The sequence below is a fragment of the Rhodnius prolixus genome, unplaced genomic scaffold, assembly GCF_049639745.1.
Source record: "Rhodnius prolixus isolate KJV_2025 unplaced genomic scaffold, Rpr scaffold_6, whole genome shotgun sequence".
Taxonomy (NCBI): Eukaryota; Metazoa; Arthropoda; class Insecta; order Hemiptera; family Reduviidae; genus Rhodnius; species Rhodnius prolixus.
Genome location: NW_027411634.1, coordinates 25,655,374 through 25,682,470, shown reverse-complemented (window position 1 = coordinate 25,682,470; position 27,097 = coordinate 25,655,374). Strand labels below are relative to the sequence as shown.

General features: G+C 31.8%; 1 protein-coding gene across 3 annotated transcripts; it reads left to right on the top strand.

The window, feature by feature from the left end:
• The first annotated feature begins 1,661 nt into the window (after positions 1 to 1,661).
• LOC141461447 (uncharacterized) lies at positions 1,662 to 23,345 on the top strand. 3 transcript variants are annotated; one of them, XM_074142587.1, is made up of 12 exons: positions 1,662 to 1,800; positions 6,023 to 7,661; positions 7,737 to 8,546; positions 8,617 to 8,798; positions 17,097 to 17,220; positions 17,862 to 18,073; positions 18,526 to 18,663; positions 19,782 to 19,909; positions 20,000 to 20,124; positions 20,197 to 20,456; positions 21,285 to 21,467; positions 22,268 to 23,345. In XM_074142587.1, exons 2-12 carry the CDS (start codon positions 6,080 to 6,082, stop codon positions 22,346 to 22,348), a joined length of 3,825 nt encoding a protein of 1,274 aa, XP_073998688.1. In that variant the 5' UTR covers positions 1,662 to 1,800; positions 6,023 to 6,079; the 3' UTR covers positions 22,349 to 23,345. The 3 variants fall into 3 exon arrangements, with proteins under 3 accessions (XP_073998688.1, XP_073998689.1, XP_073998687.1); XM_074142588.1 differs by having other exon boundaries at positions 6,023 to 8,015; positions 8,112 to 8,546; XM_074142586.1 differs by having other exon boundaries at positions 6,023 to 8,546.
• The last annotated feature ends 3,752 nt before the right edge of the window (positions 23,346 to 27,097 follow it).

The following is a 27,097-nucleotide window of genomic DNA, read 5'->3' as shown; positions in this document are numbered from 1 at the left end:
TCTCGTTTTAAATTGTCTTTAATCCATAAACAACGTTGTACTAAACGTCAGCGTTTTTGTGAACTTAAATTAAAACTATTAATCTTGCATTGTGAATATTGCGATATTTTTTTCAAGTTTTGAATATTGTGAAATAAATTGGCTGAATGACGGTCGTATATAAGAATGTTATCCAAAATCGGATAAATATAATTTGGGTTTAAATGCAGGCACCTTGCGTTCGGTATATGTAAACAATTGTATAAGAGAACTGTACTGAAATTGTTGCCACATTAATAGTTGTGTGAGATCCTTTTTTTTTTGTGGGGCATCAGTGAAAATATTTTGCTAGTTTGGGATAATCGCCCTTAAGAAGTGTCCGTCAAGAATCTTTTAAGGGGATTCTTCAGAAAAAAAAAATCACCTATGTAGTTGTTTTAAAAAATTAAAGAAAGACATATTTCACTTGAAATTCAGGAACTAAGATTACTTCAAAGTAATCATCTATTCTTACAGGGGGCTTAACGCCCATCTTAAAATTAGATGATGTGGACGGATGGCTACCAAAAAATGTTTTATGGGGTTTTGGTTTGAGAAATGTATGCAATAAGTTTTCAAATAGAACTATTCTTTAATTTGCAAAACTATTTTAATGAGATTGTTTTTGAGAGATTATGTTTAATAAATAATTTAGTTAGGCAAGGAGATCTCTTAATCCTATAAAACAAAATTTATAGGTATGTGTTTTAAGATGTGATTGTAATCCATAGCTAAAGAAGAGGTAAAAAATATTGGGGGTGTATGACTGAAATTGTAATGGAAATCTCAGGCCAGAAGCAGGCAAAGAAGTAATTGATACTGGCATTACACAAGTAAATACCATACGGAACGCTAGGCTGTAAACGAGCCACTGAAGTATAAGAAGTTGATAAATATTGAGTATTACCAGCCAATTTAAGGGTGATGTGACTTAAGAGTTCAGCACTCGTATTATCCTTTTTGAAGGTTTCCTTCTACAGGCACTTAGGTCTAATCAATCAGACGTATCTGTACACATGTTCCATTTAGATAGGGTCACTACAGATACCGTAAGTCGCAGTAGGATAGGGTTGATTGACAACAAACTTTAGATGAGAGAATTAATTTAGCATGCAGAAATGTCAGGTAGGTTTCTATATAAATGTAGGAATGAATCTATTTAATCTTATATCAGAACTGAAATTTCATAAATATCCAATTACGTCATAATTACTTTTCATAAATCATACTCCTGGCAATCTTAAAGATTTTCATATATTTACGGGGGGTTACATCCTTGGTTGTGCTTATTATTGTAATCCGTTGTCATTTCCAAAAATTTGGAAGCCTCGTTTTATAAAGCTGAAATCTTTTTTTTACGACTCCTTAATAAACTTCTTAAAGACTTGATAATCCGTATGGGACCTGACTTTATTAATTAAAATTATATTATAATTAATAAGTCTTTTCTAAAAACCAGGTAATCTTAATTAACTAATTGGGTTCCAATTCGCTTTTGGAAAAACGAGAAGCTTTTGAACACATCGTTAAGATTTCTTTATAATATTTACAAAAACAAAAAAGTTATGCTTTGCTTATCTTTGTTAAGTAATCGATTCTGAATAAAGTAGCGTCTGTGACCCTAACGAGTTACTGCTAGCTGGATCTGTTGAATTGTGTTTGTTAGGGAGTGAAACGCTAGGTTGTTAATGTTATTGTGATTTATAAAAGAAATTCAGCTTAAGTAGTTGTCAATGCATGATCACTTTTGATCATGCTTATGTTTTCATTGGATTATGAATGGTATGTTTTAATTTTTAGTTAAATACTTATTAAACATATAGTAATATTTTCACATGCTTTCCTTAAAATTAACAGTGAAGGTTCAATTTAACACCTCTTAGCATTTAGATTTCAAAATAGGATTGTCCGGAGCCATCTCTCTAATTATAAAATTAAAAAGAAGAGGTAACGGAATTGGTTTATAATTCGATCACCCAATTTATATTTAATTTCTGGTTGGATCTGACTAATTATACAATGAATATTACGAGTTTTTCTTTAATTTGCCAAAAAAAATTCTTAACGCAAGAGGAAAAGAACACTTGCTGTTTTCAATTTTTATCCTACTACTCCCTTATACAAAGTCAACTTGGGTACTAGTACCCTCCCTTTTTTTTTTATTCTTGTGCACAATCGTTTAGTATACTTTTAAATGCATTTATCGGATGCTGAAATTAATTTGTATTTGGGGAAGTCCTCTTCAAATTAATAGCCTGGATGAGGGCAAGCTTTTAACGGAAATTTGCTGCCCTTAATATTTAAAAAAAAAAAAGAAACTATACGAATTAGATCAACATTTATTTCCAGAACTTATGAAATATGTATGTACTTTAAGATCGTTCATTTACTGATAAGTGAAGTTGTCACTTCTGCCGTGGATAGGTTGCACGAGCTTCTTTCTGAAAGAACATTGATTAATGTAATCTTGGATGTAATATAAAGGTAAGGTAGTAGTTGAAGAAGTGTATTTGATCTTTGACTTTTTACTAACACTTCTCTTCAAATTCGTTTTTACTAAACTACTTTAGTTATAATTTTTACTACATCTCCATTCCTTTCTAAAGTCATACACTTCTTAGCATAAATCTCCTCTCTGCATGGAAGCACTGTCGAGAAAAGCTAATGTACGCGGGTACTATAAGCATTGATTAAAAATTTAGAAAAGTGTGCAGTTAAGTGAAGTTATCGTAAAGAAGCAGACCAAAACCTGATTCCGTTGGTGTTTTTATTACAGTGTTAGTATTTTTTTATTTTGTAAAAAAAAAACACTTTTTATATAATGAAATCATTTAAATATTTGTGTTACTGAAATTGTAATATGTAAAAACACACAGTTTTGGACCTACGTTAATTTGTTTAGTTATTGGTTTGAGGAAGAATGTAAGTTATTTGTTGTTAAGTGAATTGGGGTTTTAGCAATCATGAAGAAATATTTTTGTAAATGAAGGAGCCCGTCCTAGAAAGTGTATTCTAATAAAAGAGAACTATTTAACATGTTACAAAGAACTTAAAAACTTATATTAAGCATTTGGATTGAGTATATATTTGCGAAATAACTGATTACTATTAATGGAAGCCCTGAAATTTGAAAGTGTACAAAGCAAATTGTACAAATTTATAATATGTAAATGACGGATTGAAGAATATTTGACGGATTTTTTTTTTAGTCTTTAAGGCAATTATTTATTATATAAAAATATCTTTAATTTCAGGAATGCAAGAAAGTAATGCAATCCATACATTTATTAAACAGATATACAGATATATTTGAAAGATTATCCTAAGTTGCTGAAAAGAGAGCCATATCAAATTAAGTGATCCCGGACTTGAGACCCTAGCTGAGTCAGCAGAATAACCTTAATGGCCTAATATTTACAGTAGAGCTTAATACCGTTAGAAACAGTGCTCACCAGCTCTTCCAGATTTAAATTCAACCCAGAGCTCTGAAGCAGTTAAGAGTTTATCTCCACAGAGACGGAGTCATCATCGCCTAAATATGTGGAGTTTTCTCAAACTAGTTACTAGAGTAACCTGAGATATTAAGACACGGACACTGTATAATAGAAAAAAAAAATTCATAGAAAAATATCTATAATCTGAATGATGAATGTACAATACCGTATAGTAAATCCACCAAATAATTGAAATAAGCAACTGTACAAGTGGATTAGTGATGTTAAACAATTTGTACTGTTAATATATAGATAGCTAAATTTGCCCATTAAATGAGTTGGAATATTGAGCGAATCATCACAAGAAATATATTCTACCAATTGGGAAATTTCAATTATTATTTAAACATGATTTTATTTTTTTATTTTTTTGAACAGTATTAACGGAAGGTGTACGTACTATCGCCAGCTTCGTGTTAAATTTTGATCAAAAATTATACATTTTGGAACAAATAGAATTTTATTTTGAAGTGGTTTTATAGAATTATGCTTATTTTGCTGCGTTTCATTCAAATAAGAAATGCCATTAGTACTTATCTTTAGTATCCAAATTGCTTGAGTCATATAATTGTGAATATTTTTATGCCATTTTCATTGGGTCCATAATGCTAAAAAACTTAGTGATTATTCCTACTTCGACGGCATCATTTTTGTTCATAGATTGGCTTCGAGCATTCGTTTATCCTCAGGATAACTTGATAAGTCGACTTGAGTTTTCCTTTTGAGTTATTAGGAGCTGTGATTCACACAGTGACTAAGATCTTGCTGGAGGTGCAAATCGTTGACCAAAAATGAAATATTTTGCTATTCTTCTTGATTGTAGATATTATCTTCTCTTACTATTTTTTTCGTTTTCAAAATAATAATCCATGAGTAAAAGTTTAATTTTAATTTAAAACACTTATTACATATGCTGCTCAAGAAATAACAAAATTAGTGCTTACAGTGTAATGCTGGCGTATGATTGAATTCATAATCAAATTCAGCTCTATATCATTAATGGCTGGTGGATTGTGGATACTAGTACTGCTAGTTTGTGAGGTCTAATGTTAGAAATTTATAGAACTGTGATAGATAAAGGGGGTAGAGTATGTCACTCAATTTTTGCATATTCATTGGCTTAGTACAGTTAATGTCAAGAAACTTTTTTTTTTTAACATTGTTAATGTCAAGATATTTTAATTTCCCAATTTTTTTTTTTAATTTTGAGATAATGTAATCTCTTCATCCATTAAAAAAAAAAGCATATCCTTAAATCCTGGATGTCGCTGAGTTCCAGATCCAGGTTTGTAGTCGTTTTGTCAGTTTGGTATTAATCCAAAAATAATTTATCAAAACTGGACAGATGAACGTTAGGAGAGGTCTGAGAAGTATCCCTTAGAGCAGTGCTGTACAGGAGTGTTTGGGTTTTCAGTTATAACTATTAGGTTATGCAGTTTGGTGTTGATAGACTTCGAGTGAGTTTTATCTCTAGCAATGCACCGAGATAGCATATATATATATCTGCTTCCTAGGAGTTTCTTGTTTATTAATTGAAAGAAAAAGAAGTTCTTCATTTCTGAACTTCCGATCAGCAAAGATTCCTTTCTGGTTGGATTATTTTTAGTTTCCACTTTTGAAACCTTTATGTTATTTGGTCAGTTGATGTCTGCAAATCAGTTATGCTTTTGCTTATGCCTATGCTGGATGTAGATATCATAAATGTATAGTGTTTGTAAAAAGACTAAAATCGCAGCATTTGGTACAAGTATTTCGCAGTAGAAGTTAAGGAGGTATGGTATCCATTATTTTTCTTTGAGGCAGTCCTCGAGCATTTGTCTCTGGAACTGAAAGTCTGACTTTTAACTTTAATAAATTAAAAAAAAATTCTTGAATATTTTGGTAATCTTGGCCAAATCTCTTTATCTAGTTAAAGAACCCTTTTATGTTTAATGTAAATATACATTATTTAATTAGATGAATTTAATTCCAATGATAAGTATAGAAAGGAGTCGAGAATAAAATCTTAGTATTTAAACGGCTTAAAGGAGATTTTAAGCATCTTAGTTAAAACATCGGTGAAATTACGTTTGTTTTTTATTTGTTGCTTGATAGTGAAGCAGTAAAATAAATACGGGTAATAATGGTGCTGGTGATTTTGCAATCATCATTTCACCAGGACGTTGAAATCCGTTAGATTAAAACACAAATTTGTAACTTGAGAAATTGCTAAAATTGTGTAAAAAGTATTTGGAAGTCGAGTTTGCAACATTTACACGGACGCCTCATTAAAAAAGAAGAAATTGAAAGAAATATATTTTGCATTATTAATAAATAAACAAACAAAAAATTAAAAAAAGAGATGTGGCTAATCTGTCGCATATGTGATGTTTAAAATGTTCTGTGAAACGGCTGTAAAAATACCATAAAGTATTGGAAGATGTTTTCGTTTTATTAGTTTTCTTTGCTACAGAAATACTATTGTTCTTGCATTAACTTCAAGAGTACTAATAAACTCTTGTTTGTTCTAGTTTAAAAAAGAAATATGATGAATATTGCAAAGATTAATATATTGGCCAAACAATGCAATGGATCCAGTTGGATCGTGGTCTGCATATGCGGCTTCATTCAATAGACTAACTAACTCTAGTGGAATCCAAAATGGGCCTTCAAGTGATCATCTTCTAGGATCAAATAATTGTGGTCAGGGTGTACCATCTTCAACATCACAACTTTTTTTACAAGCACATACTGGTTCCACTATGCCCACGGCATCACCATTCACGCCTGCAGGTTTCTTATCGCCGTCTCCAGTTGCCTATGACAGTATGTTCACACCAATATTTCATCAGAAAGCACACTATGGTTCTTTACAACATAGATCGTCACTTAAACAGGCCTCTGAATCAGATTATACACAATTGCCACAAGTATGTGGAAATTTTTTTGAACAGCCAACTGGATGGTCTCAAGGAAATCCTCAGTTACCAAGTCCATTTGGCATACTTCCTCATGAAAGTGTTGTACCGAACGCTTCATCAAAACCTTATGACAATGTTAATCCACATGTACAGCTACAGAGTTTAGGGCACCAGAATTCACAGCTAAATGCGGCTTTTATTGATCCGAAAAAACAAACACATTTATCAGCACCTCCTAAGCCGTCAGCTTTTTTTCAACAACCTGTAATATCAGATTCTGGCTATAAAAACAGCGAATATTCTCCTAGATTTTCATACGGACACATCCAACAGCCTTGTGCCCTCCAGGCTACAGGTCCTCCAAAAGAATTTAGAATTTCACAATCGTCGAGGATTTTGTTTGAACAAAATTTCGATAGAGGTGATTATGGTTTTTTACTACCTAAGGTAACTAATTCTCAGAGAAAACCAAGTAAATATGAATCATCTGAAAGAGGTTTGGATTCTGAAAGTCAGTCATCACCCATTAGTTATGCTATGATAGATACAGAAAGAGGCTATGAGAATTCTAAAGCAAGACCTCAGCAGTTTCAAGTAAATGAAGAACAGAGCTGTAGATTCAATTCTGATGCAGATTATCTCCGAAAATCTAACGAAAATTACAGTGCTAGCGATGGTAGTGATTATGTTGGAGGAGTGCATAGAAGAAGCCCTTCAGGTCAACCGGCTAGTCCAGTTTACCCCTTGTATAGTCCTATGACCTCAATTTCTTCACCTTCGCCAAGTCAGCCTGAAGTTTGTTACAATAAGTCAAGTAATGATGAAGATCCACCTTTAGATGTTAGTCTTACCCAGAATTCTGTTTCATTTTCATCTGTTACAAGATCGGAAAAAAGCTTCACTGATGATCGTTTTGATAGAGATGACATCGCCAAACAGCAGTGGGACGAAAGACAAAGAAGATATTTATCTTATGAGGCTCCGAATACTCAAAGATGTTATGAAGATCCAAACCAGTCTTGTTTGCAAGACCTTAGTAGCTGTAGAGGCGATCCAATGAGCCTAGTCAAAACATTGCAGCAGCAAATACCAGACAGATATTCAGATGATCGGATTAAAAGAACAAGGATGAATCAAGAAAAAGTACAAGAGCCTACGTGCAATAGAGAACCCCCTCCTGCTCATCATAATGCTAATCTACAAAATCAGAGTGGTTATTTTGAATTTGATAGATGGAATATCGCTTCTGGTAAAATGTTTTCTGCAACACCCGTGACCTTGGGCCCTCCACAAACATCTTCCAATCTTTCTTCTACCTTTGCAGGTCAACATCAACATCAATCTACCACAGCTCTGGTTGTTCCACCATTGTCATACCTACCAGCTTTTCACGTATCAACTTCTCAGCCGAATTCTCAGCCAAATCCTGATAATGGCGACAATGAAGAACAACCGGTGCCTTCGCAACAGCCACCATCCGCTTGTAAAACACCTTCAGCTACGCCACCAGCTGACGCGACCCCGCCTTCACCTAAACAAAACAGCCCTCAACCTAGTATAGTTGTCCCAGACATAGAAGAGGAATTGAGCTTCCTAACAGATGGTAATCTTACTAATGAAAATGAAAGTAGTATTAAAAAAAAATTAGCTCCAAATCCTAATGCTGAATACCATGTAACTTACTTGAATTTTCTTAAAGGTAATCAGCAAACATCTTCCCCACTTAATTCTGCGCCAGTAAAGAAACCTATGTGGGCTAAAGAAAAACCAATTAGAACTAAAGAGGTAACCGAAGAACTAGTACTTAAGAACAGTCCTCCGCGGGACTATCCATCAGATCCTCGAGATGATCCTAGATATTATCCTTTGCCTACTTCAACATATAAAAGATCATTTGAATCAAGTGATTCAGAAGAAGAGCAAGCTGTTAAAAATGAAGATGTCATACCAAACATTAGTGGAAATACTGTAGATTCTATGCCCACAATTGAAGCTGATAGTGGGTCAAAAAATATTAGTGATGATGTAACATGTGCTGAAGAAAATGAACTTTTATCAAAACAAGAAACCGTTGCAAAAGGAACTGAAAATCATAAAAATAACAAGAAATCAAAATCCCAACCCAAAGCAACAGGTACTTTCGCTGGAATTTTTGAGAATTTCAAAATATTATATAACAATATTTATTCATTTTTCTGTTTCAGAGGCCTTAACGGATTCAGATTCTAAATCAAAGGCAGGAGAAACTTCAGATTCAAATAACAAAAGAAATAGAAGAAAAACCAAAGTTCCAGAGATGGACCATTTTAAAATTAAAACGGAAGAAGTAGATCTAGATAACCTTTCATCAGATTCAAATTTAGATCCAGCATGGGAACCCAATTCTGTGAGTTAAACTTTTTATTTTTTTATTTTGTTGGGCATTTTCTTGTTAAATGTTGATTAATGTATGTAGAAGCGTTAGCTTCAAATTTTGACTTTTGCTTGTTTAAAATAATAGGGTATTTTTTAAAAAGTTACCGCTTTCTAATTAAAAGAAAATGTATTCCTTTTTTGAATTACATTAATGTTCAAAGTAAGGCATACTTCTGCTAACTATTGGATCACGCAGAAATAAGTAGTTTCAAACTGCTACTTACAACACTGTACACAATTGTTCATAGCTTAGACAAACCATTGAAGAAAAATTGAAATCTGTGGATTCACAAATACTAATTTATCGTTTCTGAAAATATTTTTCCAAACATTAGCATTGTTGAAATCAAACCTGAGAGTAGTTTTGCAATACCCATGTTGACTACAGTATCTATTTGCATGATAATTGCACTTCTTGCTAGTGAGGTTAGTTTGTAGATTAATTAATGATCTCAATATCCTCTTTGAAGGGTAATCCTTTAGATTGAAAACACTTTTCCGATTATTTTACTGAGCTATTTACATTCTTCATATCGTTATAAATATTTAGCAAATTAAGGTCACATTAGCTGTTGTATTACTAGTAAGTATTTTGTTTAAATTTCTCTCAATTATCTCGCATTTAATTCCAATTTATAAAATGAACATTTTGAATATATCACCCATAACAACTGCTAATTTTTCTAACCCTCTTTAGAATTTACCGAATATTATAATTTTTTTTATACCGACTTTCTCCGAGGTACCTTTGGCCTTTTTTTAAGGCTTTGCGGGTTCCATCTAGCACCCTCTTCTCGAAAACACGATCAGTTTTTTGAAGGAATAAGCGAGCCATCTCCATTTTTCTTTTCTTTGTCTGAAGCATGACTATGGATTTTTGACTCAAAGACAACATTTTCTCAATGCTTTATTTTTCTACCAACTATTGAGACTCCAATATTTATTTGATTAATTAACTACTTGTTGAGAAGCGAATTAATTAATTAGTTAATTTTTTCCAGGTTTCTCAGCTTTTACATTGTAGTCTAATTATTAATAATTAGCTTCTACTTATTTTTTTCCATTGTCACCTTTTTTTTACTTAATTTAAAGCGCGTCAACATCTGAGGTCATTGGTGCCCAGAGTCTTTTTAAGTACACGGCCGGCTTTCTTTCAATGTTCTCTCATTACAGAACTTACGGGACAGTGTGGTATTATAGATTTCTGTGAAAAGACAATCTAAAAACCGGTAGCTGGATTTAAAACCAGGATCTCCATTGGGGAATTCTGCACGCTAACCATTGACCCAATACCTTATCTCACAAATTGTCCACTCATTTTACTGTCGGTGGCTTCTAGGAAGAGAAAATCCAAGGATAGCAAGTCTGGATTTAAAAACGGCATTTCCATCTTATTGGTACACCACGTTCCCTACTTAACGACTTGGCCAAATTGTTTTATTTTAATAATTGGGCAAAAAATCCCTATTATTTGTATTATCCCTTACAGTAAAATGGTGTCAGAGGCGTGGCCCGGTGGTGATCACATCGTCTCTGTGATAGTTGTTATTTTAACTTGTTAAACTTTGTCTAAACCAGTGAAAATTAGTACTAATTTGAAGAGAAAGTAGTGGTTGCTATTTTTGTTGAACTAGGTTTGGCTAATATTCAACGGTGGTTTCGTTATTTCAAGTTATATTTTGTGCATTAAGCTGGTTTTTGGTGAATATTGCTAATAAATCTGATGTGTTAACAAAAAGAGTGGGATTGACCTGCGCAGTGATTAATTTATCGTTTATATTGGAAGAAAGAATAAAGCAGAAGGATGTATAGGCAATAGATAGATAACCTAAATAACAATATTTACTATCTCTACTCCAAGGTTAGTGTCGGGCGGGTGAGTCTACTACCATTCTAGTATCTTCGCTATTACTTGTTAACTCTTGCGTATTTAAATATCTATAAAGACCCATATACCAGCAATTTTTGAAATGGATGAATCAAAACTTATTGAACTTTTAACAAAATTTAAAAATGAATTAAAAGGAGATTTTAATAGTAAACTAACGCAATTGAATACTTTAGTAGAAGAAAAGTATGCTTCTATAAAAGAAAAGGTACAGCTGCAAGATGGAAAATTAGCGCACTTAGAAAGGGAATCACGCAGTAAAAACTTAATTGTACATGGTTTGGAGGAATTAAATGTTTTTGACTACTTCGCTCTCGAAGAATAAGTGCTTTCTTTTCTCAAAACTAATAATTAAGTAAATTTAGTTTAGTAGAAGGTGAACTAGATTTGGTTAATAGTCTTGGGAAAAGATCTGAAGATAAATGCAGGCCTATTTTGCTGAAATTAACTACATTCAGGAAAAAAATAATGATATTAAAAAGTAGGAAGCTTCTTAAAGGACGAAATATTTAAAGATAAAGAAAACTCGGACTCAGATGGAAGTACATCTCGGTCTTTAAAGAGCTGGAGTAGTAAAGTTGAGGAAAAATGAAATCAGGCGGTAACTGGGCTCACTCGGCAGAGGAACATTGGCAGTCAAGGTTTATCAAATAGGAATGACTATAACACAATCTTCCAGAAAGACTGGTCCCCGAAGAAGTATCACACCAATACTAAGGAAGATATTAATTAATAAAGAAACTAAACCCACAAATATTCGACATATATCTAGCAGTAATATTAAAAGGAAAGGTTTGACTATAGTTAGGTACCCTCAATGTTAGAACACTCCTGTCAGAGGAAAGACTCATAGAATTAGAAAATGCACTTAGTAACACTGAAATCAACATCTTGGGACTATCGGAGGTTAGAAGGAGAGGTTTACAAATAGTGGAAAGAAAAAATAACTATACGAGGTGTGTTCAAAAAGTAACGGGAATTTTTAAATTTCGCGGGTTTGGAGAGTCTGATTGTAATTTTTTTTTTTTATTATGTTGGTACACATGCCCCTGAAGTACGATAAAATTTTCAGTAATATTCATTGTTTACTTCTTAAGTGGCAGCCGTTAAGGTTAGACGTGTTTTTCGAGCTTGGCGATTTTTGTTTGTTAAAAAAAATGGATCAAAGAATTTGTATTAAATTTTGCGTAAAAAATGAAATAAAGTGTGTGAAATGTTAATAAAGGCATATGGTGAGTCTGCTATGAGTAAAACAAGGATTTACGAGTGGTATAAGCGTTTCCAAGATGGCCGCGAAAACGTTGAAGATGACGAACGACCTGGACGTCCAAGCACATCAACAACCGATGAAAACGTGAAAAAAGTGAAAGAAATGGTTATGAACAATCGCCGAATCACAATCAGAGAAGTCGCTGATGATGTTGCTATATCAATTGGCTCATGCCATGAAATTTTTTCGGATGTTTTGGGTATGAAACGTGTGGCAGCAAAATTTGTTCCAAAATTGTTGAATTTCGAACAAAAACAGCGGAGAATGGAAGTTGCTCAAGAGTCACTCAATGAAGTCGACAACGATGCGGATCTACTGAAACGTGTTATTACAGGTGACGAAACATGGGTTTACGGATATGATGTCGAAACTAAGGCTCAATCGTCCCAGTGGAGGCATTCTGGATCGCCAAGACCGAAAAAGGCTCGACAAGTGCGGTCGAATGTGAAGGTTATGCTCACTGTGTTCTTCGATTTTAATGGCATAGTGCATCATGAATTCTTGCCACAAGGTCAAACAATCAATAAGGAGTACTACCTACAAGTTCAACGCCGTTTGCGTGAAGCAATCCGAAAAAAACGCCCGGATTTGTGGCAAAACAATTCATGGATTTTGCACCACGATAATGCACCTGCTCACACTTCATTGCTTGTTCGTGAATTTTTGGCCAAAAACAAAACTTTAACGATGCCCCAGCCTCCATATTCGCCAGACATGGCTCCATGTGACTTTTTTCTATTTCCAAACATAAAGAGAACATTAAAAGGCCGTCGTTTTACAAGCATAGATGACATTAAAAGCGAATCGCTGAAAGAGCTGAAAGCTATCACAAAGATCGAGTTTCAGAAGTGTTTCGAGGATTGGAAAAAGCGCTGGCACAAGTGTATTGTATGTGAAGGGGACTACTTTGAAGGCGACAATATTAATGTAGATGAATAAATAAATATTTTTTCAAAAAACGAAAATTCCCGTTACTTTTTGAACACACCTCGTATGTTTATGTATTTTAATGATATATCTGGATGCAAAGGAGTGGGTTTTATGCACCAAAATCAGCTGAAGAAAAATTTAGAAGAGTTTAACCTTATCTCTAGCCGTATTGCATCTATTAAACTCAGATTTGGAAACATTTGCCTCACAGTTTGTCAAGTTTACACACCTACTAGTGTTTCTACCGCAGAGGAATGTGAATCATTTTATAAGCAGCTTTCTGTAGAATTATCTAAAATAAAAGTAAACTCCAGAAATTTAATGATCGTGATGGGCGATTTTAACAGTCAAATAGGATTTAGAGAACAAGAAGAAGACAATATTATGGGACCATATGGTTATGGTTGTCTTAATCAGAGGGACTATAGGACGGTAGAGTTTTGTCAAACATTTAACCTAAAAATAATGAATACTTTTTTCAAAAAAAGAAAAGGTAAAAAATTGACTTGGATCGCACCAAATGAAAACTTTAAAAGCGAGATTGATTTTATTACCTGTTCCCATAAGTCAATATTTAGAGTTGTTGAGGTAATAAATACATTTAACTTCCATACAGATCATAGATTAGTAAAAGCAATTTTAAATATAAATAGAAAACAGATATTTAAAGATAGAAATATTCCGAAATTACAATATTTACAAAAAGAGGCCTTTTGTGAGGAAGTGGAAACAACTATAAAGAATTTGAATTTAGTAAATACAACAGTTCAAGAATTCTATGACAAAATCGAAGGAACAATAAAGAATGCTGCAATTAGATCATCAAAAAGGGAGGCGGTGCACACTGATGGTAAAATAAGCGAAGGTACTAAATATTAATAGAACAGAGAGAAAGGTTAAAAAGACAAAAGAAAAAAATCAAGTACGGATAGATTAGAATATAATCTGCTCTATAACAAGTTAAGTACAATATTCGTAAAGACATTGCTATTTATGATAATTCAATAGTTGAAAGCCTTGTAAAGAATGACGTAGCAATTAGAAAAGCCAGATTCTGTTTATACACAGGTAAAACTTTAACACCAGCTCTTCAAGATACAAGTGGAAAGATAAGGGTTAATAGGAAAGATATTATACAGACAGCAATAGCATTCTATAAAAATCTGTATGAAGATAAATCAGAACATAGTCTGGATACAGATATTGAGCATGCTACATCTAACTTTCCTGATTTTTTGAGAATTGAAATTAGTTCTATTATAAAAGTATTAAAAATCGGAAAAGCCACTAATCGAGATAAAATCTCAACGAACTATTAAAATTCTCCTCAGAATCATTAATTGCATCTTTAACAGAACTATTCTACAAGATAATACTAAAGAAAGAAATACCAAGGCAATGAAAGGCGCCAGATATAATTCTAATCCATAAGAAAGGAAGCTACTCTGATATCAATAACTTTAGACCTATTAGTTTAACTGCTGGCATAGGAAAAGTGTTTGCGAAGGCTATTGAAATTAGGATAAAAAGAAGCCTAGATGACCAACAACCACCTGAGCAAGCAGGGTTCAGAAGTGGATTCTCCACTGTTGACCACCTTCATGCATTAAATATGATTATAGGTAAAACCAGAGAGTACCAGATGAAAATTTATATGGCCTTCAAGCTTTTTATATGGTCAATCACTCGTTTTTAATCAAAAGCCTGATAAGAAAGGGGGTTGATGGGAATATTGTTCAGGTGATCAAGAGTTGGTATAAGAGTAGCGTAGCAAGGATAGTTTTGGACAAAACTGGAACGGATTTTCCTGTTAAGAGAAAGAAAGAAAGAAATACGTTTATTAATGTCCTGGGACATTAGTCCCTTAAGGACAACAAAAAGTATATACATAAATTTAATGAACTAAAATTTCTCTTCTGAGTTGCTGCCAAATTAATATATTCAATATATACACAGTAAAACAAAAAACTAAAATTCCATTTCCTTTTTAAATATATTCACAAATAAATACATAAATAAAAATTTTAACTGAAAAGAAAAGAACAGGACCACTGCTTACAGTTTAAATAACAATATAATAATTATATAATGATAATAATAACATTAATAACAATAATATCAATAATAATGGTAATAGTGATAGTGATAATAAGTAGAGGAAAAAATGACAAAATAAAAATAATAATTAGAACAAAGAAGTAATAATAGTAATGAAAATAATAACTTTAATAATAAATCACTGATTTAGATAACTTTTGATAAGATGTTCGTATAAATGATGTTTAAACGTATTGACAGACTTTGCACGCAAACCAATCGGAAGAGAGTTCCATAACTTGCAAGCTTTTAAATAAAAAGAATTTTGATAGGTTGCAGTTCTAGGTGTGGGCGTGTACAACTTTGTATCCACTTGTCGAGTGGTTCTCAAGTGCAACTGTTCTTTGCTACTAAATAGTGAATACAGATAATCTGGCGCTCTATTTTTAAACAGAAAATAAATAAAGGCACCTAAAAAATATTGCCTCCTGTATTCAACATTTAGCCAGTTCAGACGATGGTAATAAGGAGTAATATGTTCATCTCTCCTGACATCAAAAATGAAACGAACACCCGAGTTTAGAGCTCTTTGTATCCTTGTATTCAGTTCCGAAGTCAGGTTCAAATAAACAAGACAGCAATAATCTACATGCGGGAGGATGAGTGTTTAAACCAACTGCTTTCTTAGTGACACAGGCAAGATTTCTTTATGGTACTTCAGTTGATACAGAGCTTTGTTCATTCTGTTGACAACATCACCCACATGATTATGCCAAGTTAAGGTGCTATTGAAGGTAACTCCCAAAAACTTAGCAGAATCCACATAAGGTAGATCAATGTTACCAATTTTTATTCTAGAAATATTGTTAAAATCGAAAAAGAGAGGAGTTAAACAAGGAGATCCTTTATCACCCATCCTCTTTAATTGTGTTCTTCAAGAGGTTTTCAAAGGCTTGGAATGGGATAGAAAAGGAATAAAGATTAACGGTACCTTTCTTTCAAACATTCGATTTGCAGATGATGTGGTGCTTTTTTCGGAGTCACTGCAAGAGCTTTCTGGCATGATCTTAGAGCTAAGTGAAAGAGGAAAAGAAGCTGGACTCCAAATAAGTGAGGAGAAGAGTTATTTAATGACTAATGATGATAGTGCTGGGGACGTATTTCTTGGAGGCTTAAAATTGAAATGGGTTGAGAGCACTATCTACCTGGGTCAGCTCATATCATTCAGTGATAGCACTCTGAAAGAAATAAACAGACGCATCGCTATAGTCTAGACAGGATTCTGGGGCCTCAAGTTCGTATTTAAAAGTAAGATGAGTATTTGAGGCGTGTATCCTCCCCACCCTTCTTTGTGGAGCGCAATTTTGGATGTTGACCAGGAGAGCTAAGAGTCGTCTTAGAGCTACCCAGAGTGCGATGGAAAGGAACATGTTGGATATGCAAAGAGCTCAGAAAATTAGGAACTCCGAAATCAGAACGAAAATTGGATAGACCGATGTAGTATTATTATACCCTTCCCTTCAATGTTATTTTTACTATTTTTTTTGTAATATTATTTTGAGTTATTTTAGTTAACAGACTTGTTAAATCGCTTAAAATTCTTAATAACATTGATATTTATTTTATGAATTCGGGGGTGATAGTGGTACTACTATCGTTTGGCCCTGTAATGAAACGTTTTAGATATTAAGAACTATCCAATGATACAGTACTCGATTCTGCTTGGATAATTTTACATATCATTTTGAATAATGTCGTTATTTGGAACTAATAGTCTTAGCTAAATTCTTATCATTAGCAAAGCGAAGAATTAAGTTTTTTCATCGTTTTAATGGATGGTGTTTTCTTATTGGTCGTTAGGTAGGTTAGGTATACTGTTTACCTTCTGAAATATTTTCCAACTCTTCCTTCTAGATTTCAAAAGATGCTAAAGTGAATTCAAAAGATCTTCAATTAATCTAATAAGCTGAAAAGAAACCTTGTCCAGTCAGGATAATATTTATATTTTATTGGAAATTATAGAATTAAGGTGGGCCACCTACACAACAAATATTCATAAGTATTTTTAAATCACGTAGGCCATTAACGTATTTAAATTTATTTTTCTTGCAAAAAAAAAAAAATTCTTACTGTTACTAACTTAGGAAGATGAAGAGAAGATAAGGTCCAGAAGTGGAAGAAGAAAAAGAAAATTTGGTACTCATAGTTCCAGTTCTGATGAAGATGAAGATGATGAATATTTGCCCTCAACTCACAAAAGGAGAAAATGTTAGTAATTTGAGGGTTGTTAAGATTCTGTCAAACTTTGTGTTTCGTATGTATATTTTGACTATACCAAATTGTACTAGATAACATACTTAAAGGAGGGTTTCTAACCTGTTTGCGAAAAAAGAAAAAGTTTATGTAAAACTAACGTTTTCGAGAAGTAACAATTTATATATATTTTCACTTGTTTTTCCAAATCAATCAACTCCTAGGTAGCTATAGCTAAGGTAATCTTACCAATCATAAGAAATTAATTTTATAAGCTAATGAATTTATTTTGCTGATTATTACGAATAATCAGTGAACAATATGCGGTAAACATTTTCTTAATATTGTGACTAATATCTTAGTATTCAATCCTTATGTGAATCAAACACAAGTATCACGGGATGTCTGTTACCAAAATATAATAAAATAAAAAAGACGAACATACATTTATTAAATAACAACAATACTTATTTTAAAGTATAGTGCTTATTGGAAATGTAGACTATCTGAATAAAATTATTAGTCACACAAATCTGCTGTCAGTTTTAAATTAAATATAATTATGGTAATCTTCAATTAAAATAATCATATTATTCGTGTTTTAATAAATTGTTTTTATCAACAATTATTCAATAAATATTGTGTTCTCTTTTCAGCAAAGAGAAAGATGTCTCATTCCAAACCAAAAGTGGTGACAACAAAACCTCAACCACCACCTCCAGCACAACCACAACCACAACCACGTCCTCCTCCTCCTAAAGAGGGAAAAGTGCGAGTAGTTTCACAGGAAAAACTATTGAGCCCAACAGTTCTTTCTAACAATGTTAATCAAACCAAGAAGACCCTCAATCCTTCTTTTCCATTCAGTGTTAGTATTAATGTGATTTATAAGTATTTTTTTGGTGTAAAAGATTAGATATCTTATTTGTAATTTAACTAGTATGGTAAATTTATTCCTTGAATAATAATGAAATTTAATAACTGTACGTAGGGAAGGGATTAGCTATGTGGTTAGCATACTGGACTCCCACGCGGAGGTCCCGGGTTCGAATCCAGCTGCTGACCCTTAGATTTTTTCTTCCTAGGAGCTTCTTACAGCTCACTGTCCGGTGATGGACAGTGTTGTCTGTAAAGAGAGAACACTGTCCGGAGGCCGGCAGTGCACTGGAAAAAGCTCCGGGCGCCAATAACCATAGATGTTGACGCGCCTTAAATCATAAAAAAAAAAAAAAAAAAATAACTGTACGTTAGAACCTTTTCACTTCTTTATTGTTAAAGCTTAATATGTTTTCATCATTTTAAACATATATTTCGTTACAGGTTTATGATTTTGTAATTGCTACCGTCGATCAGAAGAGTTACTTTCCTCCAATATGGCGAGTAAAAGAACATAATATGTTACATAAGTTTCTGCATTTTGTTAAGAATGGGGTATCATATTATACCAATGTTCCAACGGTAAGATCTTCAGGGTTTATTTTTCTCAGAACTCAATTTAAATTTATATATATATATATATAAAAATTTAACTTGATTATATATATATATATATATATGAAATTTTGTATGTTTTTATACTCTTAGAATTCCGTTAAAATTTATACGGTTCACGATAAAGCCTTTCAACATTCATCCCTTATCAAAAGGCAGGCATATCTCGTACATCTTCAAGTAAAAGAGCACCTGTATTTTCTTTAAAAAAAAAAAAAATCCTTCCAAAAACATCTACAGGAATGTCACCCTCCTTTAGTAAATTTTTTTTATATGTTGCTCCCATGGAATGGAGAGAGAAACGTTTGTGAATGCGGCTGTGACCTGTGAGAAGCTTCTAGAAAGTGAAATAACACTTCTCTTCTGTGAAATAACAGGTGTGAATGTTGCTAGTAATTAATTTTCGAGTACGATCAAGCGATTTAGCCAATATAAACAATGTTTATAAAATAAAAGGAAAAGTATGAAATTTGGGGGCTAAAGATAAATTGTGACAAAACAGGCCGTTTGGTAACATCTAAATACTGTAGTAATAGATTTTAGTAAAGCAGTGATTGTAGACAACAGTCATTACAGCATAAATTCTTTGTTTCAAGATTACGTGCATTGCAGTAGTGTTCAAAATAGATTTCTTTTTAATGTTTTAAGAATTTCTGTTTGGTTCGAGTAAAGCTCAAAATACTTTTTAAGACCACGTACTGAGAATATTACTGAGATAGCTGTTAAAAATTAATTCAATATATCTTTTATTACTAAAAGTATACTTGTCTTCTGTACAAAATTAAGAATGTTTCTTTTTTTTAATTCCTTGAAAATCCTCTTTAAAATGCACTTAAAAGTATCTGAATTTTTTTTATTAATTAATTTTGGTATTATTATTATTTTTTTTTAAATTTGTTGCGTTCAACATTTCGCTTTTAATGACCTCTCACAGTGAGAGGTCCGGACAGTGAGTGACCTGTCAGAAGCTTCTTGGAAGTGATACACTTATTTTAAAAAATAATTACCAAAATTACAATACTTTTGTGCATATATCCATGATATATTATTTTTACATTTCATCTGTTTTTTATACTTGTTTCCAGTTTACGGCATGGAGTCCGGGATCAAAGTTTGTATATGCAGGAGTTGATGTCAAATTAGTAAAGCAAATTAAACGCGATATAACTGTAAAACTTTTAAGCAGAAATCTTCTTGATGTAACAGTTGGAAGGTAAGTCAAAACAAGTTACTAGATTCCAAATTAGTAAAACCTTTTTGTTACTAATCATTTTATTTAATTTAACTTTTCTTTATTCGTAAGGGATATAATTGACAGAACTATAAAGGATAATATGAAATACCAGGATAATTTCGACATTTTTATCCAAACATTAATTTCACACTCTTTAGACTCGAATTTCCTCAAAGCAATAGTTCTAGAAAAAGGTGAGTTTTCTATAAATATCTAAAATCAAGATTTGTTAAAAAAAAAAAAAAAATTATTATTATTTTTTTAAGATGATTACTTCCTTAACAATGTGAAAGTTATTGACGATTACATTGATAAATTAAAGAGATATTTAACACCTCTTCTAAGATGGAGTGATCAGCTTCTTGAAGCTGTTGAGAAATATCCAGGTTATAGAACTAAATTAAACAGTGGAAGTTGTGTATGCAATGCCAATGCAGAAGTTTCACTAGGTTTGAATGGAACGCCGTATGATTATCAAACACTGGAGAATTTACAGGAGGTTGTTGATGTTGAAACCGTCGCTTTGGTAAATATTATTTAGCAGAATATGTGGTAGTTGTTTTTAAGTTAATAATTAAATATTTCAGTTAATTTATACGGCTCTGTAAAGCCCTAATGAATCTGACAAATTAAAAGATTACCTTGGTGTATAAAAATAATATGTTCTACTCTCATGTGGAATCAAGGATCGTTTGCTTTCAACGTGTACTTTAGAATCCCTTTTCCGTCGTTAGAAGAGTAATTAGTTATTTTAACTGAAACCCTATAAGGTAAAGATAGTCTTACTTTCAAGGAGGAATATATTTCACATTAACCTTAAGCCGCTGAATTTAATTACTGCTTTTAATATACTCATAACAGTGCTTCCTTTTGTATTGCATCGTCTAAAGTAATTATAGATATAATTAAGAGTTTATCTTTTGTAAAAAAAAGTGCTCCAACAATCTTTATTTTTCAACTTTTAATTTATCTCTGAGTAACTAAGTAATGTTTTTCACTTTCTTTGTTGCAGTCTTTTTAAAATCACTTGTGAATTTGAGTTTTATTTATAATTTAAATTCAAGGAAACAGGACAATATATATTAATATGTCTGATTATAGTTAATTATGGTAGCGTGTGGGTACTGTAAGGGTAAAAGCTCTAATGGAGTTGTATAGTGTGGTAGTGGATGTTAAGATTTTTAAATGCCAAGTTATAAGTAAATTACCTCCTTTACGACATTTGAGCGATAATTGAAACATAAAAAGCTTTTACCAATAATAGTATAAGCTCTTTACTTTTCTTATGATTGATGTTATATTCTAGTTAGAGCATAAATATAATAGTTGATAATTGAATGTTTAAAAATTTTAGGAAGTTTCATTCTGTACTCCATGTTTTGAATACTTCCAAGTAATGCATAAATTATGCCATTATAAGAAACATATATTTGGACTTTGTGATGAGCAAATTAAAGTTAAAAGAAGAGAGGATGAAACCAGAGATTCAAGTACTCTTCTTAACGTATTGTTGTCTGATAACGATTGGCTAAATAAGGTGAATAGGTTTTTGTCATTATTTCATTGTCAAACTTTCTTAAATAACTTTTTGCATGTTTTTAATTCATGTTCATTGATAGTGTGACAATATTAGGTTGATAATAAATTTTAATTGTACTTTAAGATGCCAGGAACATGACTAAAACCCTTCCTGTTTAAAGTTAAGAATTTTTTGTATTTATTTTCTTTCCGTAGGCCAAAAGTAATTTTGCATTATTTATAGTTATACTGAGGTAAAGTAGAAAAACCTCTCAGATCTAACAGGTTTCTATCTACCAAATCTATATTGTAACATATTAACGTTTTTGTTGATGGCGTGTCAAATAATTATAGTTTCTAACTAAAGAAATTGCATTATCTTAAAATTTATGACATAATTTGGACGTTTAAGTAGTATACTTTTAAAATTTTTACTTCATATTACGTCCTTTTTAAATAATTATAAGTTATTTGTGAGCAGTTTCAGCAAACTTGTTATTTCTTCAGAAGCTTGACTGGAAATCATTGTATCAGGCAAGACAATAGGGCTTGGCTAGGAGTCATGACTCGTTATATCATTCTCTCATGTTCCTATTTTATTTAGATGCTGCGATTTCCGAGCATTTTGTTCCCCTCGTTAATCAATTATGAATTACTAAAATTATTCCAACACTTCCATGTGTGGGAGCGGGATGAGGTCTAAAAGCACCCGCCCGCACTTAGCTTCAATAAGAAGTAAAGGGAGACAAACCTCATTCTAAACTGAACCAGAGTAAAGAAAACTTATTGAATTTAAAGAGAAATTTACTTTTTTTTCAGGTTTTTATGGATAGCTGTACATTTTGGGGGTACGTGGAAAAGATCATTGCTATCGATCTCGTCAAAACGAAGAGAAGTTAATTTTCAAAATAAAACTGTATATATTTAAACCATTATTTTGTTAAGTAATTTTTTTCCATTATTCAACTCATTTGAAATGAATTGCGGATGTTATCGTTTACAGCCTACTTTAGATAGAAAGTATTTTCTAATACTTTAAGCGTATAAAAAGAACTATAATTTCTAAGGCGCCTAGAAAATGTTTTGGAAATAACACTTTTAAATTCTTATATATCTTGGAATGATTTGTTGGCAATGGCATTCGCAGTACAGCCAATAATTAAATTTGTAAATATCAGTTACAGGATAAAAGTAATATAGTTTTATATGCCTTACGTTTTAAACCCAACAAAGAACTATTAATTGTGACAGAAAATAGCCACTTTATGTGTAACATGAATGATTCGTTATCAAAACTGTTAAAAATTTTTGTTAAATAATAAATATGTTAAATAATATTAGGTAAAAAAAACATCAGGTAAAAAAAAAAAAAGTGGTAATAAATAAGATGTTTCTGAATGATTAGTGACATTAAATTGTTAGTATCAAAGATAAGGCACTTACAATAAAGTGGAAGAACATTAATGCTTATAAGAACTTTAATATATTTTTTATTTGTTTTATTTTTTGTGCATCACCAAATAAAAACTGTTGGACGTGATCTCACTTTCACTAGCATACAGTCGGAGTTGGAGTGTCTAGCAAGGAATAGCTCTTGAAATTTCCCGCGGTCTCAAACCTTGTACAAGTAACATATTTATCCATTTGTTTCTGTATTTTGTTATGTCTTCAATGTAGTTGTTTGTATTTATATATATCCCACTTTTTAATGAAGGGTTTTTGTAATCATTCCCCGATACATAGGATTAGCAAAAGAGTGTAAATTTCCTTGAATTTTAATCCGAAATAAAGTCTTTGTATTAATTTTATTTGACAAAAATAATAAGGAATTGTTGAAATGTACATATTTGCCGCATAAATTAAAAAAATAAATATCTCAGAAACTTTCAAACTCTAATTATACGATACTTCCTTTATGTTCAATAAACTAATTTCTAAATATTATATAAGGTATCTATATTATTATAAGGTTCTTTTTTTGACACTAGAAGGCTTTTACTTTTATTTCATTTTTATTATATTAAATTACTTTTTTTATTGTTGCCCTTATTTTGGAAACCTTAGGTGCCCTTTATTAGAGAGCTCTTTGAACTAAGTGAAGATTAATAGCGTGTGTTACAAAAAAATTGGAAACAAATTGGATTTTATTTACCCTTAGGTACAAAATAACATTCGTGATTATTAATTAAACAAGATAGTAATGCAAGGAAAAATTGCAGTTGTAATGAAGCAATGCAGGCAGGTGTAAAGAAAAAAGGAAAAATAAAGTTAAGAAACGTTCTTTAAATAAAAAATACTATTGAATACTAATACTGATCTATAATTTCCATACTATACAGAATTGCACATTTAATATAGTTGAAAGAAATGGCTAGATGGAAGAAGATTTTGGTTTTGTACACTTTGAAGTTCTAAAATTTGACCATCTGACAGTACCTGAAACGACAGATATTTAATCTACACCAAAATTTGTACCTGTTTTTAGACAAAATCTTTTATGAATTTTTAAATTCTATGCATTGCGGATACTCAGACATTTGCTTCAATTTTCTTTTGTATAAAACATTCTTGGGATGCTACTCTTTGTCCAACAGCTAGAGTACCCCGGGTCGAGGAAGACTTCAGACTATCTTCTACTCAATGTAAAAGAAAACAAATTCAGCTGAGTGTACTGGTAAGAAAAAAAGGGTCTTTATAAGCATTAAATATTTAGGCAAGTAGTTTCCGTGTTTGGAATTTTTGGGGAAGAGTGAGGCATTAGCGCATTCAAAATTTTGAATTCTATAACTTGGACATCAGATGCTTATTTGCATTAGTGAATGCGGTGGGATTTGGAGGTGTTGAATATACGCTTCTGACGTGAAAATATAATGTAAAGTCAAATTTAGTGTGAACACTCACGAGACTTCTATGCTTTGGGTCAAAATTTCTTTGGAGTTTCATCATTTCCAAATAGTCTATAGCTTTTAAAAATATTGCAGAGTAACAAAACTACTGTTAGGGTAAATTAATAGTCCATAACTTAATTATTTATGGAAAGTAATAGACCTTTTTAAGATTTTTAATATTCTCATAATAATAAAAACCTTTTTTGAAGTCTTTTCATTACTTCTTCATTGCTGTAGCTTTCTAAACAAAATATGCACCTGATGAATCATTCTGGAATAATATCGCTTTGCTATTTATTATATTCGAAAATCAAAATCGTTAATATAAAATCATGGTCTAAACAAATTGCTTTGAGGATATACAGTAGGCAAAAAAAGTATTTGCACACCCTGTTATTTTAAGGTTTTAAATCAAATAAACTTCACTTTTTTACCCAAATTACATTTATTTATTTTCTTAAATCAAACACTAACATGATAAATATAAATACGGAAAATTGTCAAATGAATTTAGTATAAACAACATAAAGTTATTTTATAATGCAAAAAAAGTATTTGCACAACTAGTTAAACATTTCAAAAAATAATTTGGCTGACCCATAACCAATCATAACATTGTCATTAATATTTAGTGTGCATCCCTTTAGCTTCAATTACGGCTTGTAACCGCCTTGGCATTGATTCAACTAAATTTCTTGTCACCTCACCCGATAAATTGTTCCAAGAATTAACACCTGTCTTAAGAGCTCCTTACTTGTAATAGATGTCTGGCAGACTTTCCTATCCAGGATATGCCACAGATTTTCAATTGGGTTGAGGTCTGGTGATTGAGGTGGGGTCAGTAATCTTCTTGTTGGCCGTATGTTTCGGATCGTTATCCTGCTGGAAATGAAAATCGTTCTCCAAACCTAATTTTACAGCACTTGCCTTCAAGTAGTCCCGCAACACCACATAAGACCGAGTTGTCATTATGTCCTCAATAACTTCTAAATTACCCACCCCAGAATAAGCCATACAGCCCCTAACCAAGATATTGACCAAGTCAAACCAAGTACCTATTGTGCTATACCAACTAGAATTATTGACAAAAGGAAATTGTCATTGTTTACATTTATGATTCCAAAAGTCGCCACTGGAGTGCTCTGCAAACTGGAAAAAGCTTTTAACAGCCTTAAAACAGTGTCAAAATAACAAGATTTGTATCAGGATATAGAAGTGCGAAGAAGCTCTTCTTTATTTACTTTTGATTTATTGCTAAATATTACTTTATTTATTAAAATTTCGTCAACATAGATTAATAAAATTCTTTTTATGCATTAGTATGAGCTTTTTTTAAGTTATTTAATATCTTAACAACATTCTTTAACTGATTTAATTAATTTCTTAGCTATAATTCTAAAAGAGATCAGTCCACTCATTTTTTATGTTATAAAAATAGAAAGTTTTCATCACAAGTTATAACTTGCTAAAATACTATTTGTTGTACATTATTTGTATAACTATTGGAAGTTATAAATTGTAAAAACAATTTAAAAGAGGTATGACAAAGCAGAGATTTACCAAATGTGAGCAAAGATTGAGAAAGAAGAAAGTGAGTGCAATAGAATTTTTTTTTTGTTTATTATAATTTATTTGAGAAGAAAAGGCTGGATTTTACCATTATATTGATGGTAGAAAGCATAGGGAAACAATGGTAGAGTTTTATGCTAAAAGTATCACAGCAATAATAAAATATTTTTCTATTTGCTGATCGCAATGCATTTGCCAAATATTCTTCACTTTGATCATTTTTATTAGTTAAAATCCATTATTTTATATATACGTTTAGTAAAAATTTTCGAACTTTCAAACTCATAAAGAGTTTTCTTTTTTCTCTCTGTCTACTTACACTATCACCTCACCTTAGTAATATCTTTAAAAAGCAATAAGCTTGTGCTTTCTTATTTAGACTGATCTAATCTCAGATGGATAATACAGAATCGCTCTTTATTTAACTGTCAAGAATATTTACACCGAACTAATTTTCGAATATTGCAACAATCTATGGTCACAAGATATCGATCTTGTGATTTAAATTTCTCTTATAATCCAAAGTTAAGGATGATCAACAACTTTTAAGGTAGGAATGTTTCTTAAAACAAGTATTGATAAGTCAAGATTAATAAACCAACATTGCAGGTTGTTTAATTAGAATAGAATTTATGTAAAAAGTATTCAATTATGTGCACTTCGCAACCAAGAAATATTGGGTTTCTCTCTTTTTACTCGATTTTACTGTACATGGTATTAAGAAATATCTACACAGTTCTGCTTTAATCCAGTTACTTGTATTTAAAGTCTTTTTAAATTAAATAATTTAATTATTCCAAATATGAGCATTAAACTGCTACTGCAATTTTTTATATTAATTAAATAAATTATACTCCGGAATCTGTGGTATTATTATTATTTTATCTTTCAAGTATTACTTTTGCTCTAAAATGTTTTTAAAATTTTATTTTTCAACTATTTAGTGTTATCTTAAGAATTTATAACGTCATTTAACTCTTCATTCATTCATTCAAAAAAAAAGATAATGTAATGCCTATTTTTTCAGGTTGGCTTTACGTCCAAATTACGTGTCGTGGACGGAGGCGGACAACAAACATACTTTACTGACAATTTCTTTTATTTACCATTAAATAAAATCCAAGGCCTAGACCTGGAATCGAACCCAATACCATAATACATATTATTAACTTTGCAAGTCTCGCCTCTAACC

Excerpts from the sequence above, each read along its gene's own strand:
- LOC141461447 (XM_074142586.1), top strand. The coding sequence starts at position 6,080 with ATGGATCCAGTTGGATCGTGGTCTGCATATGCGGCTTCATTCAATAGA. Across the intron at positions 8,799-17,096 it reads CAGCATGGGAACCCAATTCT|GAAGATGAAGAGAAGATAAG; the intron begins GTGAGTTAAACT and ends TTACTAACTTAG. Across the intron at positions 18,664-19,781 it reads ATTATACCAATGTTCCAACG|TTTACGGCATGGAGTCCGGG; the intron begins GTAAGATCTTCA and ends ACTTGTTTCCAG.